Source organism: Amphibalanus amphitrite, unplaced genomic scaffold (assembly GCF_019059575.1).
Source record: "Amphibalanus amphitrite isolate SeventyFive unplaced genomic scaffold, NRLGWU_Aamphi_draft 000602F_arrow, whole genome shotgun sequence".
NCBI lineage: Eukaryota > Metazoa > Arthropoda > Thecostraca > Balanomorpha > Balanidae > Amphibalanus > Amphibalanus amphitrite.
The window spans coordinates 1-16,085 of NW_024882096.1; the positions used below are offsets into that span (position 1 = coordinate 1).

Consider the following 16,085-nt stretch of genomic DNA (forward strand, 5'->3'; position numbering starts at 1 on the left):
GAGAGAGAGAGAAGAGAGAGAGAGAGAGAGAGAGAGAGAGAGAGAGAGAGAGAGAGAGAGAGAGAGAGCGCAAGCCAGAGAAATGTCCGAGAAATGGCTTGCGCTCTCTCTCTCTCTCTCTCTCTCTCTCTCTCTCTCTCTTCTCTCTCTCTCCGAAATGTCCCGAAAAATGACACACTAATCAAAGCCCGTGCAAATATACTCTGGAGGCTCTGGAGGGACGCCGATCAGTAGTAAAACCGAGTTGTTGTCTTGTAGACAAAAAAAAAAAAAACAAAGCATTGACTGATACACTGCTCATGGTGTCGATGGTTTCGGGCGTGTCTCCCACGTGACTCCTCCCCGTTACCACCTCCCTGTTCGTTTTTGTTTTTGTCCAGGCGAGAGGACGGTTTCCAGGCGGGAGACCGCCGAGCTGCACCGGCGTCTGCTGGACTCGGAGAGCCGCAACCAGCAGCTGGCCGACTCGGTTGCCATGGCGACGCGTCCGCTGCAGCGCCAGCTGGAGACGCTGCAGGCGGCGCTCAGCTCTCAGCAGCACAGCTGGGAGCGAGCCGAGCGGTCGCTCACAGAGAAAAACGGTCAGTGGGTCAGAGAGGGACAGAGGGCAACACTTTCACTAACGGAGAGAAATTGGCACTTAAGACAACGGTCTGGGCAGGGAAGACAGAAAGACTGGAGGAGCGTTTCGCGAGACGGACGGGGCAGGGTTCGGGAAGAGAGCAATGGTCGGGGATGAGTTGGAAGATGAGCAGTGCGGATGGATGGAAAGAACTCTCTGGAGCGTGAGAACATAAATTGGCATTATCCTGTATACCTTCTAATTGTCTCATAAAAACGCCATACGTCTTGAAAGTCTTGGAAGAAAGCTGGTGCGCTTTCATAAAGGACATACCGCTAAGCTTCAGATGTGACTAACTCCGTCAAATTACGTAAACCCCGCTATAACCCTATATCTTCCCTCCCCCCCCCCCCCCCATACAGTGGATCTGCAGCGTCAGCTGGCCTCCGTCACAGAGCGGGAGCGACACGTCTCGGACCAGTACGTGGAGGCCGCCGCCCGACAGGCGCCCCTGGAGGCCTCGCTCGCTGAACTGAAGGCGGAGCGGGGTAAGATGGCGGACAAACTGACGGCGGTGGAGGCGAGGGCAGCTGAGACGGTCGCCGCGCTCGAGAGGTGAGGGATTGTAGTGAGGAGTAAGGGCGGATTCGCATAGGATAGGGCAGTAATGATGCTGGGCTAACAGAAGAAGAGCAGATTTTTCCCATACGCCGAGATATCCCTTTAGCATTATCCTAATAATAAAATATAATAATAATAAAATATAATAATAATAAATAATAATAATAAATAATAAAATAATAATAAAATATAATAATAATAAAATGTGGTTTAACAATGAAGCAAAAAGGAAGATTACAAAGAAACACCGTGCTTGGAATGCCTACATGAGGGCAGAGAGGTTAAAGCTACCAGAGTTGGAAAGATATAGAAAGAAATACATCAAGGCAAGAAAAAGGGCTCATTATGGTCTACGTAACATCAAAGCAAAGCACGAAGAAAAACTTTTTCATCAGATCAAAACTAATCCAAAGCTGTTTTATGCGTACTGTAACTCCAAAAACAAAGTTCGAGAGCCGGTGGGGCAAGTTACTAAGGCAGACGGAACCCCATCATCATCATATGAAGAAACTGCCGCTGCCCTCAACCAACACTTCAAGAATGTTTTCACGTTAGAAGATGATTCTGACTTGATTTACGCCAACGAATTCTTCTCCTCACTGTCAGACGAGCAAATGTGTCCTTTCACCCACTGTCGGCATCCAGATGTGCCCGAATTACATTCAGTTGAAATACCTCTTCAACATATCATCAAGCTACTGAAAGAGCTGAAGTCCTACAAGTCACCAGGGCCAGATGATCTTCACCCACGTCTCCTAGCTGAACTCGCAGAAAATGTAGCAGTACCCCTGAGGATCATATTCAAAAACTCGATGGACACTGGACATGTCCCTCGTCTATGGAAAATGGCATACGTCACAGCAGTCCATAAGAAGGGATCAAGAACTGAAGCCCAAAACTATCGCCCAATTAGTCTAACCTGCATATGTAGTAAAGTGATGGAAAGAATCGTCAATGAACAAATAATGAGTCATCTTTTGCAGAATAACATTTTGAACCCACGCCAACACGGATTTGTTTCCGGAAGGTCGTGTTTAACAAACCTCCTCTCCACCTTGGAAGACTGCAGCCGCAGCCTCGAGGAAAAGGTGCCTACAGACATTGTCTACCTAGACTTTGCGAAAGCTTTTGACACCGTACCACATGCAAGACTTTGTCATAAATTATACCGATCAGGAATAGGCGGTCAGCTGCTTAACTGGCTTGAAGACTTCCTCTACGATAGGAAACAGAGAGTTGTAGTCAACGGAGCCCACTCAAGCTGGGCAAAGGTGGCAAGTGGCGTCCCACAGGGCTCAGTGATCGGTCCCACCCTGTTCCTTCTGTTTATTAATGACATGCCGGATCAAATAGTAAGCCAGGTGCAAATTTTTGCTGATGACAGTAAAATCTACCGACACATCAAGTCACATGAAGATGTGGAGCGTTTACAAGAGGATCTCCAAGAGATTGAGCACTGGTCTCGTCAATGGAAGCTATGCTGCAATGCCTCCAAGTGCCAGACGCTTCGAATCGGTACCAAACAAATGATGTCCGACAGACCAGTATACATGCTCGGTGGTACTCAGCTGGAGAACACCAACGAGCAAAGAGACCTGGGTGTTATTGTTGACTCCTCGCTGGAGTTCAACAAACATATTAACAAATGCACTCAACGAGCATATGCCAGTTGGGGCATGGTAAGGAGAACCTTTGAAAAGCTGAGGCCGGCAATGTTTACTCTCACATACAAAACATTTGTTCGCCCTCACATTGAATTCTGTCCCCAAGCGTGGTCTCCATATAAGAAATATAATATCAAGAAGATTGAAGCAGTTCAAAGAGCAGCTACCAGAAGAGTTGTGGGAATGCAAGGGTTAGATTATCCAGAGCGGCTGAGACAGCTAAAGCTTACCACCCTAGAAGAGAGAAGAGAACGGGGAGACTTACTGGAGACCCACAGAATCCTCCACCAGCTCCACGAGTGTGACCTCACCCAATTATTTAACGTTAGAAACCGAACAGAGCAAGATTACCTCAAACTGTACAAGCCCCACCACCGAACATTGAAGAGAGGAAGATTTTTCTCACAAAGAGTTATAAATAAATGGAATTTGTTAAGCTCTCGCATCAAGATGGCAAAAACATCTAACCAATTTAAGTCAAGATACGACAAACATCGGGCAGACAGACAAGACTGACCCAAGAGAAATCAAACTGATGTAGAAGAACGTGTAATTCAAAAAAGAAATGGGCTACAACATAGACCTCGACGTCTTCTTCCAGAGCCCAAACAACCTTGATTCTTGATTGTTCTTGATTCTAGCCGTGCGGTAAACATTTGCACGTGATCTTTCCTGCACTGTTTTCCGGCACGGGTTGATGACCTACAGTTCTGGTGATTTTTTAATAAAAATCTTAAAAAAGGTGATTTCAGTAATTAAATTGTGAGTTTCTGAATAGAAATTAAACGACGTATGGGAAATATCTTACTGAACTTGCTCTGGGAAGAAAAATGGAAACCTCGGTCCCCTCGGTCTTCAAAAAATCTCCGGCACCCGGCTACGCCTCGTGCCTGCAATTTTTTAAAGACCTCGGTTTCCATTTTTCTTTCCCAGAGCCGCTCAGTAATATATAATCATGGACTCTTCACAGATTAAATGCTATTGCGGAAGTTTTGCATTGCACCTCCTGTGCAAAACATATCTTCGTCAACCTTTGTATTGTTATTCATTATTCGGTCACAGCGAATCGTTCAAAGTGAGGTTGGCGAGTCCATAATTGTTTCGTTTTTTTTTTCATTGTGTTCTGAACTGTAAATCATCGCGTTTTGTTGCGTGAAATGTGTGCTTGTGCGTTTTTTTTTTAATCAGCAATCACCATTGAATAGAGGATATCTTCGAATGAAAGAGACTCCGCGATATTAAGCATCAGTGCTGGCTCCCCATGAACTCCAACCTCGTCGTGTCCCCGCCAGGTGCCGCTCGGAGCGGGCGGCCTCGGAGCGTCAGCTGGCTGCTCAGCTGACTGAGCTGCGGGTGTCCCAGGACGAGCTGGAGCGTCAGCTGGCGGCCGAGCGGGCGGCACTGACCGCGGAGAGAAGCCGTACCGCGGCGCTGCAGGAACAGGTTAAAGCTGGGTAGAGGGTGTCCCGCTGCCTCCTAATTTCGGGAGTGGTAGAGGAGGGGCGTTTGGCTGACGTCCTTGGACGTAAAGCCATGAGGAAAGAGGAGTGGTTGTCACCACCACTCTAACTTTCCCTGCATTCCTCGTCCAGTATCGCGAGTTACTCGTAAGTTCAACCCCAGCTGGCCTTGAACTGAATCGCCTTGCCTTCAGATGCAAAAGCGCAGCTATGATCTCCGATTTGACGCCCTGCAATAACCAACTGGCTTTCACGCCTCATGTCGGGCAGCTAACCTGACCCCCCCTCCCCTTCCCCCTCCGCAGGTCCAGGAGCGCGGCCGCCAGCTCTCTCACTCGCAGTCTGTGGTGGAGTCTGTCACCAGTCAGCTCAGCACGCCCCGCACCTCACCAACGCCCAGCCTGTCGAGGATATCCTTCTCCAGCTCAATGCACGAACTGGTGAGTCAGTGAGATGGGTGGAGAGTTACGTGAGTCGGGTGATTGTTCGGTGAGTTATGTGAGCTAATAACGAGCTAGTCAGCCACATCGGTGAGCTATTAGGCCGGGCTGATGAGTTGGCGAGCCATTTGATGATTCAGAAAGCTGGCAAACTGCTCAGCGAGTTAAATTATAGCACCGCACACCCGTAACGTCATTTAGCGTTCGTTGTGACAATAACTGCATGGTGCGTCGGTGCATGATTGGACTGGCCGCGCGATCCCGAGCTGGTCGAGGTGGTGGGGGCTGCTCAGAAGCCGTGTGGAGTCGGGGCTTTGTGTGTGTGTGTGTCTCGGACGCCCATACTGCTCTGCCTGCCCGTTGCATGTGTCTGCTGGGTGCTGGTTTAGTTTGTTTTCTTGCCTGTGCTGAAATGTTTGGTGTGGGGAGGGTCCGGACTTTGCACGTGGTATGTTGTTCGACTGGAGATGAATTAGGGCATTCACACAAATAGGACACATTTTCACGGTCAGTGACGTGGATGTCTAAAGTATCTTCTCTTCATCAACTGTCATCAAACAAGCTCATCAGTGTTGATATTTATTGGAGTACTTCAAGGCTACGCATTGCCTCCAGATAAGCTTACAACACCGTGTCTTACGTCATATGTTCACACATTCTGCTTTTTTGTCCGTCCTTCTAAACGCACCTAGCACACTTGCACAGACTCTTACTTGCACTATCATTGGCACACAGTCTTCACAGCGTGTCCATGTCTAAGGAAGTCACCTGGCACATGTTACAATGTCTTTTGTTCGGTGGGCTCACTCTTGCCAAATTCTACCATTTGTTTTTCTTGATATGTACTTTTTTGCTGCGTTCTACCACCTCCACTGTAACCCATAGAAGTTTGTTGTATGAATTCATTTTTATGCGGTAGTCCGATTAGTCAATTTTACATGAATGTTCACTTTACATGAATTTGCAATATTCGCGCCCAGTCCTTATTGACCGTCACTATGCATCATGCTAAATAACTTACTTAGGGACGCCCCCTAACCCCGTTAGATTAGACCATATACCTCTGTACACCAGTTCAGACCTCTGTAGGTGTACAGACGTCTATGATTAGGCGTTTGATTGCACGTAAAACTTCACGTCGCATTGCGTGAATTGATGCGTGAGATACGCGGGAGGTTGAACATCCCTGTAAATTCTGGCATGTGTTTGCCACTAACATCATGAACCCCCGAAGTCCACACGGGTTGTAGCGACTAGCCCGCGAGTCACCCGCTGATACAAGTTTGCCTGTGTGTGCTCTACTAACGAATTCCGTCTCGCCCCGTCTGCTGGGCGATGGCCAGGCGGCGGCACGGCAGGCCACCAATGCGGTGAGTTGTTGCTCGATAATCGGGCAGTGGGCGGGGGTTGGTGTTAGCAGAGCAGTCCGCCGCTTGCATGTGTAGATATTGTGTTGGAAGCTTGGGTTCTGGTTTACTGTGATTGATGATTTGCGTACCTTACTGCTTGAGATTAAATCATAATTTCCCCGCTTTGAAATCGTAAGTCTCCACTTTAGAGATATTCACTCCGCTGAGCTATGAGAATATCCACAAAATTCATAGATCGAGATCTGCGTCTATCTGTCAGCTCTCGTTTGTCCGCCTCACACTTGTCTTGTCACTCCTGCCCCCCCCCCCCGCCGCCCCCACTGACCTCTGTTACCCTCTGCTGGCCCCAGGACAGTGTGTTTGACTCTGCCACGCCGCGCGCCTCGGCCGGGATCAGTCTGTACGACTCTGTCCGCGCGGCCGCCGCCGGGCCCGGAGGAGCGTCCGTGGTGGAGTCACTGACGTCACAGCTCAAACAGAGAGACGGTTAGTCGGAGGGGAAAGAGTAAGGGAGAGAGACAGAGTACGTTGTTACAGAGGAAGGAATCTTAGGTGGAGGGTTGTCTTTGGGCAGGGAAATATTTGAGGATATATTTGACGAGGATGGACTTATGATGACTGGGGAATAAATATATTTATGGTGATATGAGGAGACTTTATGTAGACTGTAGACTGCCATGCTATTAGTCAATTTCATCACCATATTTAATTCTGAGCTGCTATGCTTGAATGCCACTAGGTGTGGGTAGTTGAAAAAGAGGAGGGATAATCGTAAAGAAGATTGCGCCAAGTATGTTGCTACAATCAGAAAAAAATGACGTCAAAATATCAAGTAGTCCATGATTCACATCACTCTCGCAGAAAGACATATGTGTCGTCAGCAAACAGATGGCTTGTCTCTTTGACTTGCTCAAACAGTCGGCTTGCCGCTCCCCCATTGACCGCCAGTTGACCTCGCCCTCCCCTCCTCCCTGGTCAGGTGAGGTGGCCCAGCTGCGCTCGGAGCGGTCGGACCTGGAGCTGGCGCGCCAGCAGCTGAGCGCCGAGCTGGCGCGCGTCTCGGCTCAGCTGGAGACCGCCTCGGAGGCCGGCCGGCGGCTGCAGGCGCAGACGGCCGAGTACCAACAGCTGCAGGCCACCTATAACGCCCTGCTGCAGGTGCGGGAGGGAGGGGGGTCGGTATGACGGGGGAGGGGGAGAGGTATGACGAGGGAGGGGGAGGCAGAGGGGAAGGGCTTTTCCTGCTTCTCCCATTCCATTCCATTCCAGTGTATTTTAGTAAACAAGGATCAAATAAATGTACAGAGCAAATAAGGGATCGGCGCAAAAGCATCGCTTAAATTAAAGCGCCTCTCCGAAGAAGAACATAAAATTGACAATGCTAACCTAACCGATACCTGAGGCCAGACGACGCTAGCCCCGCCAGCAACCCTCCGAGCAACAAACGAACCGGGTCAAGGCGCCCGGGCCCGAGCGACAGCAGCTAGGCCAGCGTGCTTGGGTGTGAGTGGGTTACCTAGTGTTGGGTGTTAAACCGGCGTGAGTGTGCGATGTATGAGTGAATGTGGAGAGCAACAAGTGTGCCCTGGGTTTCAGAAAGGTCGTTTCCATATAGAAGAATGTTAAGCTTCTGTCTACTTGGTAAGTTGTCAAAATTTGGAACGATTGGTCGAACGGCGTTAAAGAGTATTTGCCTGTGGTTTGTGTAAAGGGGGCACCAGAGCAAGTAGTGTGCTGTGTCTTCGTGTTTGTAGCCACAGGAACACGCTGGAGTTGGAGTGAGTTGGAGTGTGAAGAGATGTGCGTTGAGTGTAGCTAGGCCGACACGTAGTCGTGTGTGTTGTGTGTTGAGTGTCTTGGTGCCAAATGAGTGAAGTGCTGGTGGCTCTGGTGCCCCATATCGCTGCCAGACTTGACGAGAGAAATCGCGGGGAGATCGGGTGTCTCGAAGCGATTCGGGAAGAAGGTTCCATTGTCGGATGGTGGCAGGGATGTAGGATCTGCGGAAAGAGGTTAGACGGGTGGGCGGGAGCGATAGGAGTCGTGCGTTGCGCAGTCGAAGTCCTGTGGCGTCTTGTCTTGTGTCTGTCAGAATATTTGTGAGGTATGAGGGAAGAGGGGGGTAGTTGTAGTAAAGACGATGAAAGAATAGTAGCTTGTGAATTTGTCTCCTCGTCTCTAGTCGTTCCCACCCCAAGTCTTTGAGAAGTGCGTCAGTCGGTGTTCGAAATAAGGCCCCGGTCACAAGTCTTGCACATCGATTTTGTAATATCTGGAGTCGCATTATGTCGTGTGAGGTGATGTTGCCGTCAAACACAATGTCACAATAATCAAAATGTGGTCTAATGTACATGGTATATATTTCGTTGAGAGTTGTTCTGGATAAAAATTTGGCAACTGGGTAAATTGGCCCTAGAAGAGAGTTGGCTGTCTTTATTACGTAATTAATATGCTGGTGGAAATGTAGGTCAGTGGAAAGGTTAAGTCCAAGATGTCTATGTTGAGTAACTGGAGTCAGTTGTTTTCCATCGAAATAAAGTGTTAAGTTGTCATTTTCTAGTCTGTTGGTAAAGGTTTGTCGTACCGTCTTGTCAGCATTAAATGTTATGGCCCAGTCTAATCCGTACTGTCGTATTAAGTCAAGGTCTCTTTGTAGTGATTGTTCATGTTGCTGGCTGTGTGGTGGATGTGCTAAATATAGTGAAGTGTCGTCCGCGTAAAATAGTGCTTCGTTTTCTGTTCGGTCGGAAAGGTCATTTAAGTACATCGAAGCGAGCAGAGGTCCAAGGACCGAGCCCTGGGGGCAGCCAGCCTGTATTTCTTGTGATGCTGAAATGCTAGATTCAACTCGAACAACCTGACTCCGGTGTTTAAGGTAAGATTTTAGCCATGCCAATAAGTTCCCTGAGATGTTGTATTGAATTTCGCATTTTTCAATGAGTCCTTCGTGCCAAATTTTATCAAAGTACTTTGAAATATCCAGGAAGATGGCTGTGAAGTCCTTGTTTTCGTTTAATGCTGAGTATAGTTGATGCGATAGATAAACAAGTTGGATGTGCGTGCTATGGCTTGGCCTATAGCCGCTTTGTTTTTCAGTCAAAAGATCATGCTCTGAAAGGTGTTCATATATTTTATTGGGATTATCAGCCATCCGGTTTTCTTGTTCAGCCGTACCGCTACAAACACTGTCCCCCTTACCCTTCAATGGGCATTATGGGACTGCAGCTGCAGTGTCACTGAACTACAACCATTATAGCCAAGCCCACTGCATCTCTATGCTTTGCTGATGAATCGAGACATATAACCTTCACGGATCTAAGCTGTATTTGCGTGACCTGACCCTGTTCCTCCCCTCTCAGATAAATGGAGAAGTCGCTCTGTCTGTACTCTGGCCTGATCCTGCTATATTTCTCCCATATCGACGGAATGAGGAAGACATACAGGAAAGCAAGTATACGGGCTCGAGCTGTCCATACGCTATCCAGACCCGCCCCTATCCCAACCCCTCCTACACTCCAATAGTTACTCGCTGACTCCACTGACCCATTCCCTCAGATGTACGGAGAGAAGGCCGAAGAGTCTGAAGAGCTCAAACTCGACCTAGCTGACGTCAAAGAAATGTACAAACAGCAGATCGATCAGCTGACAAAGCGAGGAGCCGGCGGCGGCGGGTCGTCCTGAGCCTGGCGGCGACTGCGGCGCACCTGGGGCGAGCTGTGGGCCGCCTGGACCGGCTGCCAACCGGCAGGGGAATCCCTTCAGCTGACAGGGGGATCCCTTCAGGTGATAGAGGGATCGGGTCAGGCCATAGGGGGATCCGCTCGCCATTCCAAAGAATCCCTTCCTGACGCCCAAAGCGAGATAGAAGCGTCTCCACAGCGTGATGAAGGTAGCTCCGATTCTTCTGATCACCCAGCCATGTCGCTAAGATTGCTATCTGATAGCGAGATAGCGACAATTTCTGAGGAGAGCGAACCACTTCTATCGGGCGAGAAATGTGGGCAGAGTGAGCCTGGAATGGCATGTGATAGACAATGAGCATTTGGGGCCAAAGTGGTGGCCGCAAGGGCTGGTTGTGTCTCGGTTTGTATGATATGAGGAGTTATATTGATGCGTGGAGCTGGTATAGTTGTGGGAAAGTGACAGCGTTCTGGGCTCAAGGCTTCTGTGGACTGGGCTTTATGCGTCGTGCTAGGGTAATCTGTGGACTGGGCAAGTGCTAGGGTAATGGAATGAGAATCTATCCGGACTCAACAAGCCGCAGTCCATGCGTCCTGATTTCGAAGTTAAACCACACCACGGGTTTTTTCTAGAGCCCATTAGCTCGTAATGCGGCCATAGTCCGCATAGGCTCATATTTCTCCCATATTCTCGAACATATGCTCATGGTATGAGCCGCAGTGCTATAAACTGCTATATTTTCCCGTTGGTATCCCGCCTTGGTGTGGGCTTAAAGTCGCACGGCAGCACTGAGAAGCTGCATTTACTCCAAGACCGCAAGGTGGCTAACGACGGGAACCTGTACCGTTGCGAGGGGACGGGGCGACTCCCAATGCGATAAGCAGTAAGCACGCATCTCAGTGCTGGCACAGGGCCACTCCATCGCCCCGCAACTCGTGTTGATGCCCTGCGGGTCGCCGCTGGAGGCATCTCTGGGGCGAACATTATTCCCGTGGCGTTGTAGCCTGGGTAGAGACCCGCGGCGCTTTTTCCCCAAGTGGCTTATAGACAGAGGATGGCTTTACACTTCGCCCAGACAGCTGGAGCTATCAGTGCATTTACGCGGATATGCGGGACTACACATAGGGCGTCCGGCAGTTTGCTGCAACCTGATGGCGTATACCATATTATACTGACGCTGGCGTTTATTTTTATACCGAACGGGCTACACGGGACCGTCCTCCGCTGAAGGCTCGCTATGAAAGTGGAAGGGGTTGCTCGCTATTTTAGCGTAAGGCCGCTCATGATGGGGGTAGGGCGCGCTTGCTATTGAACAGAGAGACTTGTTCGCTATGATAGCGATACAGCCCGCTCAGTTGTGATAACTTGTTAATTTTCGGCGAGGCATGGCAGGGGCCGGCGCCCCGCTAAAACGGAGGCCGTTGCTACATACCTACCTAGCGCGAGTTTTGTACATAACCAGGCCGTTGTCGTGTGTTTGGTTGTGCCCAGGTGATAGGTTCTGTGCTCCGCTTTTGTTTTTTCGAGTGTGTACCGGAAAATTGTTTGAGATCGGTGGCTTGTTCCGTGCCGTAATGTTTGTTTGAGTGATCGTGCGCTTGCCCCCCCCCCCCCCCCCCCCCCCCCCCCCCGGAGTCTTGTTTGATGGGCGCGGCTTACCCCGTATCCGTGTATGAATCCGGGTGCTTGCTTGTTTGTTTGTGCGCCGGTTTTGTTGTGTTTGTCGGGCGTTGGTATCGTGTGTGCAATCAGATCGTTTTTGCCGATTATTTATGATTATTTATCCTGTTATAGCCCTGATCGCTGCTGCCCGGGGCCGCTCAGAGTGTTACGTTTCCAAAGGTCGCGGCGGCGCGGATGGACAGAATATATTTATACTCGGCGTGGTGATATAACTGCCTGTTTCAGAGCGGCTTTGGAAGAGCCCTGGGCCAGCTGACTGATCAATGACGTCATATATCAGACCGCTCTCACAGCTGAACCCTAATGACGTCATGATCCGCCCCACACGCTGTGGTATGTTACATTCGATACTGTCACACTCCAGCACACCTTCACAGCCGGGCCGATGACGTCACACCCGTACAATGTATGACGTCACACTACCAGCTTTACCTCAGCTGTGCAGTTACATGATACGACACACTAGCAAGTCTAAACGAAACACTATCTCCAAGTTCAAACGCACGACAATACAAGACAGGATAAGCAACCGAGAGCGTTTGTACCAACACAAAAGCAGCAATTCATACGCTTTATACACAACAGTCGTACTTCAAACATGCCTCGCAAGATAAATACACACTGACACTGGAACATGGCCAGCAACTGCGGACACTGTACAAATGCAGTCAAAGGCAGCTTACAGACGCGGCAAAGTTGGGTACCAAATCAAACATGTTTCAATGCTCACACAGCGCAGTCTCAAACATATAAAACACTGGAAAACTGGGGGTGGAGGAGTCTGGCTCGTCGAGCTGCGAGTCCGCAATATTCAATTGGTGTTTGCATGATAAAGTTCGTCCTTTCGCCAGACTACGGGTGCCGTCAGTGAAAGCAAGTTTAAACTGTTATGCTTGCCGACGCTGAATTACTGACATGACGGTTGCATTACTGACGCCAATCTGGCCCTTGCTTGCTGGCCGATAGACGTTTAAGTCGGCGTGTCTGTCCCTGTCTGCCTCCGCTGAAGACTGTTCACTTCACATCGTTCTTACATGGAAGTTCATTACCGGAGTAATCCCCGCCTGCCGCCGACTGCGCCAGTTCCAGGACATTTCTCAGCTGTCTGCGTCCCCTGCCTCTTCCCAAACCGCTCCTGGTGCGTCCCGCCCGCCGGCCGCGGGACCTGCCTCCCCTGATCGCCAGAAGTCTCCCTCGGCTGCCGATCCCACCTCCTCGGATCGCCAAAAGATCTCCCTCGCGGTCAAGCGCTTCGCGTCGTGTCGGTCTACCGCGCGGGAGCAGGCCTCGTCTCTTCCGGGAACAGTAGAACTCAACCTCTTCCGGAATATCGCATCCGTGTACCGTCACACTGGAAATGTCGCCGTTTGTCTCACTCTCACCCACACTCAAATCTAGTTTCTCTGAGGCGACGTCTACTCGATCGTCCTCAACACAACGTTCCATGTCTCTCGCGGTATGCACTGTTCGTTTTCTCATACCACGCATCGTCCGCTGTCTCGCATCACTCGCAGTCCGGACATCGGTCGAGTTCTACTTCTTCCAGGAGTAGACGAGTTCCAGCGGTCTGCCGACGCGCCAATATTTCTCACTGACCTGTTCCAAGCTGAGGTCACCGGGAAGGGTCACAAAGTGACCCGGCGTGGGCGATACGGCGATGGTGAAGTTGGTCAGGGTGCCGGCCAGAGGCGACTCGAGGTCCAGCGGCAGGCGCATCACCAGGTATTTGGTCAGGTGGTCCACTGAGGGGAGAGAGGAGAGAGCGAGTCAGAATATGGCACAGGACACTCGAGTGTACATATGTGATGAACTAACGTGTATCACACGCCGAGGAAACAACCTGGCGTACATGTCGCACAAATTTGCGTTATCAACGTTCCAGATATATCGATAATTTCATACATCAAACATTCTGCCAAAATAGTCACAGAGACCGCATTATCAGCCCGGAGAAGGACCGCTCCGGTTGTTTTTCAATAGAAAAACACAATTCTAACGAATAGTGTTTGTCAATGAAGAAACAACCTGCGGTTACATTATTATGTGTTTATCGTCACAAACCCATTTGATCAATCACAACTCACGAAAACGAAAAAGGGTTTATATCATGAGCGGAAAACTTCGATCCCAGTCAGTGCACCGGCGGTCGTCGCTCCCTCCATGCTCCCTCCCGCCTGCAGTGGCCGTGTTACCTGTGGCGTTGGCCGTGGTCTTCAGGTACCGGACGGCGTTCTCCTTCAGGTCCTTCAGCAGCGCCGTGTCGGCGCTCATCTCCACCGGGTGCGGCTTGAACACCTGTGGTAGAGAAGAGGAAGATTAGCTTGGGTGTCAAGACTAAAACAGTTGCACAGATTATCGACACTTTAACTTTACTACGCATCCAGTAAGATAGGGGCATGGAGCAAACGCAAGCGATTATCAAAAAACAGCATAGGTACGGATTTGCACTCGAGAACTTTACACTGGAAAAGACATACGGACTCTTAACAACATTACGCTCAAGGAGGCACACATACTAATCTCTTTTATGCTTGACCAGAGCCACGAGCAGGTGAAACCATTCTTCCCATCCACTGGCCAATGATTTGTAGCATCTGACCTTCCCTTCCCTCCCCGCACTACTCACCAGCTCGATCTCAGGCACGGCGTTGCTCTCCTCAGCCGCGTCGCCGTCGTTACTGGTCGAGGGCGCCTCCAGTCCGGAGGATTCGTTCTCCGATGTGAGCTTCGGCCGTTTGGAGCTGGGCGGCGCTGCGGTCGTTGAGGTCTCCCCGGCACCGGTGGTGGGTGGCTCCGCGGGGGGCGCCGCAGCCGCCGCGGGAGGAGGTTCGGGGGCGCCGGCCGGAGCTGTCGGAGGAGAATTGAAAAATGATCGTTTTACGACCTCAGTGAATATTGTTGTGGTATATGAAATGGATGGCAAAGTTATTTCTAAAAATGGTCAGCTTGTAAAAGCATGACATTTTGACGCAAAGTTCGGGAACAACCCTTTCATTATTGCCATTGACGGTTATAAGCAGTTGATCCTTCCTGCTAAAAATATACAATTCCCTGACGTATACCAATTACCAACCGCCCAACCTTTTAAACATCGAAACAAGTTTACTTCTACTGAAATACAAAAGAAATCACTCACTCTGCGGGGTGGCCTCGACGGGTGTGGGCGGCGCGTGGCTGCCCGGGTTACTGGAGTCGTCCGCGGCCGGCTTCTTTCTGTTCTGCCGGTTCTGCGCCTGGATTTTGATCCCCTCCTCGATCGAGCTAACCAGCGCCGCCTGACTGTGACTCTTGTTCAGCTTGGCCAGGACTCGCTCCTGATGCGCCTCGTACTCATCGCGACTCGGGTAGATCTTGGCGATCAGATTATCAAAGTTCGGGTCGGGCCGGAGTGAACGTTTCGAGACGAGTTTCTTCCGGCAGGTTGGGCACTCTTTGTTGCCCGATCGGAGTGCAGTGATGATGCACTCGTTGCAGAAGCGATGGAGACACTCCTTGGTGGTCATCGTGTTCTTCAGCATGTCCAGGCAGATGGGACACATGAGCTCGCTGTGGAGGCTGCGTGGCGACACGGCAATCACAGTGTTGTCGACGACAGGTTCCTGCGGCGTGCGGTGCAGCTCGTACAGGGACAGCTCCCATGTCTTGTTGGTGCCCGATGAGTCCGTGCTGACCGCCATACTGGAACAGGCTGTCACAGAAATACTGCAGAAAGACATATGGCATCAGCGGTGGCAGATCAGAGGACACAGGGTCAGATCGAATTGGGCAATGCTGAATTATCCCTCTCCACATATTTATTGTGGAGAGGGCATATTTAGGTATTTATAAAATTAGTTCAATGTTTGACAGGACAATGGACAGACCCAAAGCCAAATGCCAATGCTAAGCTGGCAAAGTTATCATGATAATGCAGCTGCAGCTGGCAAAGTTATCATCATGCATTATTTCTAATTTTGAAATTTGAGTTGTGTTACTGTTGAGATCATGGGATCAAATCCCATCGGCTTGAGAAGTGGATTACACCATGAAGGCCATGTGAAGACAACACTGATTGGTGATGAATAATGTTGCAGCTTGGTGTTTGACGAGATGCTTTGTTCAATCCAAATCTCTTGTAAATTGCACCATGCCTAATATTTGCATTTGATCGGAGGGGCTAAATAATTCCTGGGTGGACAAATTCAACCAACAAATCTCACATCAAATAGCTTAAATTAATTCATCTCAAATTCATCCACACAGGTCACAAAACACACCAACTCAACAACGCTGACGGCTGAAGGTACCAAAAGACAATTAATACATATTGATATGGACATACATTGTTGAAAATTCATAAATACACCTTTGAACTTTGAAGTGACAGCAAAAATAAAATACCAACCTGAACCACCAATTCAAATATCAATATGAAAATCTAAATCCAGCCTATAAACGCAGCCTCCCAGCCTCACAAACACGAAGGCATAATAATTAATGTTCAATACGCTATTAGTAGAAAAAGTTCAAAAGCGACATCTCACCTTTCTGAAGAATGATTCGCTGACAGTCTGATATCCTGAGGACAGACACTGAAATTCCGCTAGCGATAGATCATCGAACAG

The 16,085-nt window shown here is 49.7% G+C and overlaps 2 protein-coding genes across 5 annotated transcripts; one reads left to right on the forward strand and one right to left on the reverse strand.

The window, feature by feature from the left end:
• Positions 1–380: 380 nt before the first annotated feature.
• Positions 381–11,690, forward strand: LOC122394623 (TATA element modulatory factor-like; the record flags this gene model as incomplete). The annotated part of the gene is made up of 8 exons (XM_043391625.1): positions 381–581; positions 985–1,177; positions 4,140–4,290; positions 4,613–4,747; positions 6,091–6,117; positions 6,468–6,603; positions 7,097–7,275; positions 9,673–11,690. Coding segments are annotated over 8 exons (1,148 nt in total), but the record flags the coding sequence as incomplete, so codon positions are not given.
• On the reverse strand, positions 11,649–16,071 carry LOC122394631 (E3 ubiquitin-protein ligase RING1-like). Of its 4 annotated transcripts, none has more exons than XM_043391632.1 (5): positions 16,005–16,071; positions 14,618–15,183; positions 14,108–14,328; positions 13,674–13,776; positions 11,649–13,223 (listed from the first exon to the last, which is right to left on the reverse strand). In XM_043391632.1, exons 2-5 carry the CDS (start codon positions 15,156–15,158, stop codon positions 13,015–13,017), a joined length of 1,074 nt encoding a protein of 357 aa, XP_043247567.1. In that variant the 5' UTR covers positions 15,159–15,183; positions 16,005–16,071; the 3' UTR covers positions 11,649–13,014. The 4 variants fall into 4 exon arrangements, with proteins under 4 accessions (XP_043247567.1, XP_043247566.1, XP_043247569.1 ...); XM_043391631.1 differs by lacking the exon at positions 16,005–16,071 and adding an exon at positions 15,866–15,963; XM_043391634.1 differs by lacking the exon at positions 16,005–16,071 and adding an exon at positions 15,866–15,930 and having other exon boundaries at positions 14,618–15,169.
• Between the last annotated feature and the right edge of the window lie 14 nt (positions 16,072–16,085).

Bases quoted from the DNA above. Each gene is read 5' to 3' on its own strand.
- LOC122394631 (XM_043391632.1), bottom strand. From the start codon at position 15,158: ATGGCGGTCAGCACGGACTCATCGGGCACCAACAAGACATGGGAGCTG. The intron at 14,329-14,617 runs GTGAGTGATTTC...CTCCTCCGACAG, and splicing joins CGTCGAGGCCACCCCGCAGA to CTCCGGCCGGCGCCCCCGAA. The intron at 13,777-14,107 runs GTGAGTAGTGCG...TCTCTACCACAG, and splicing joins CCGTGCCTGAGATCGAGCTG to GTGTTCAAGCCGCACCCGGT.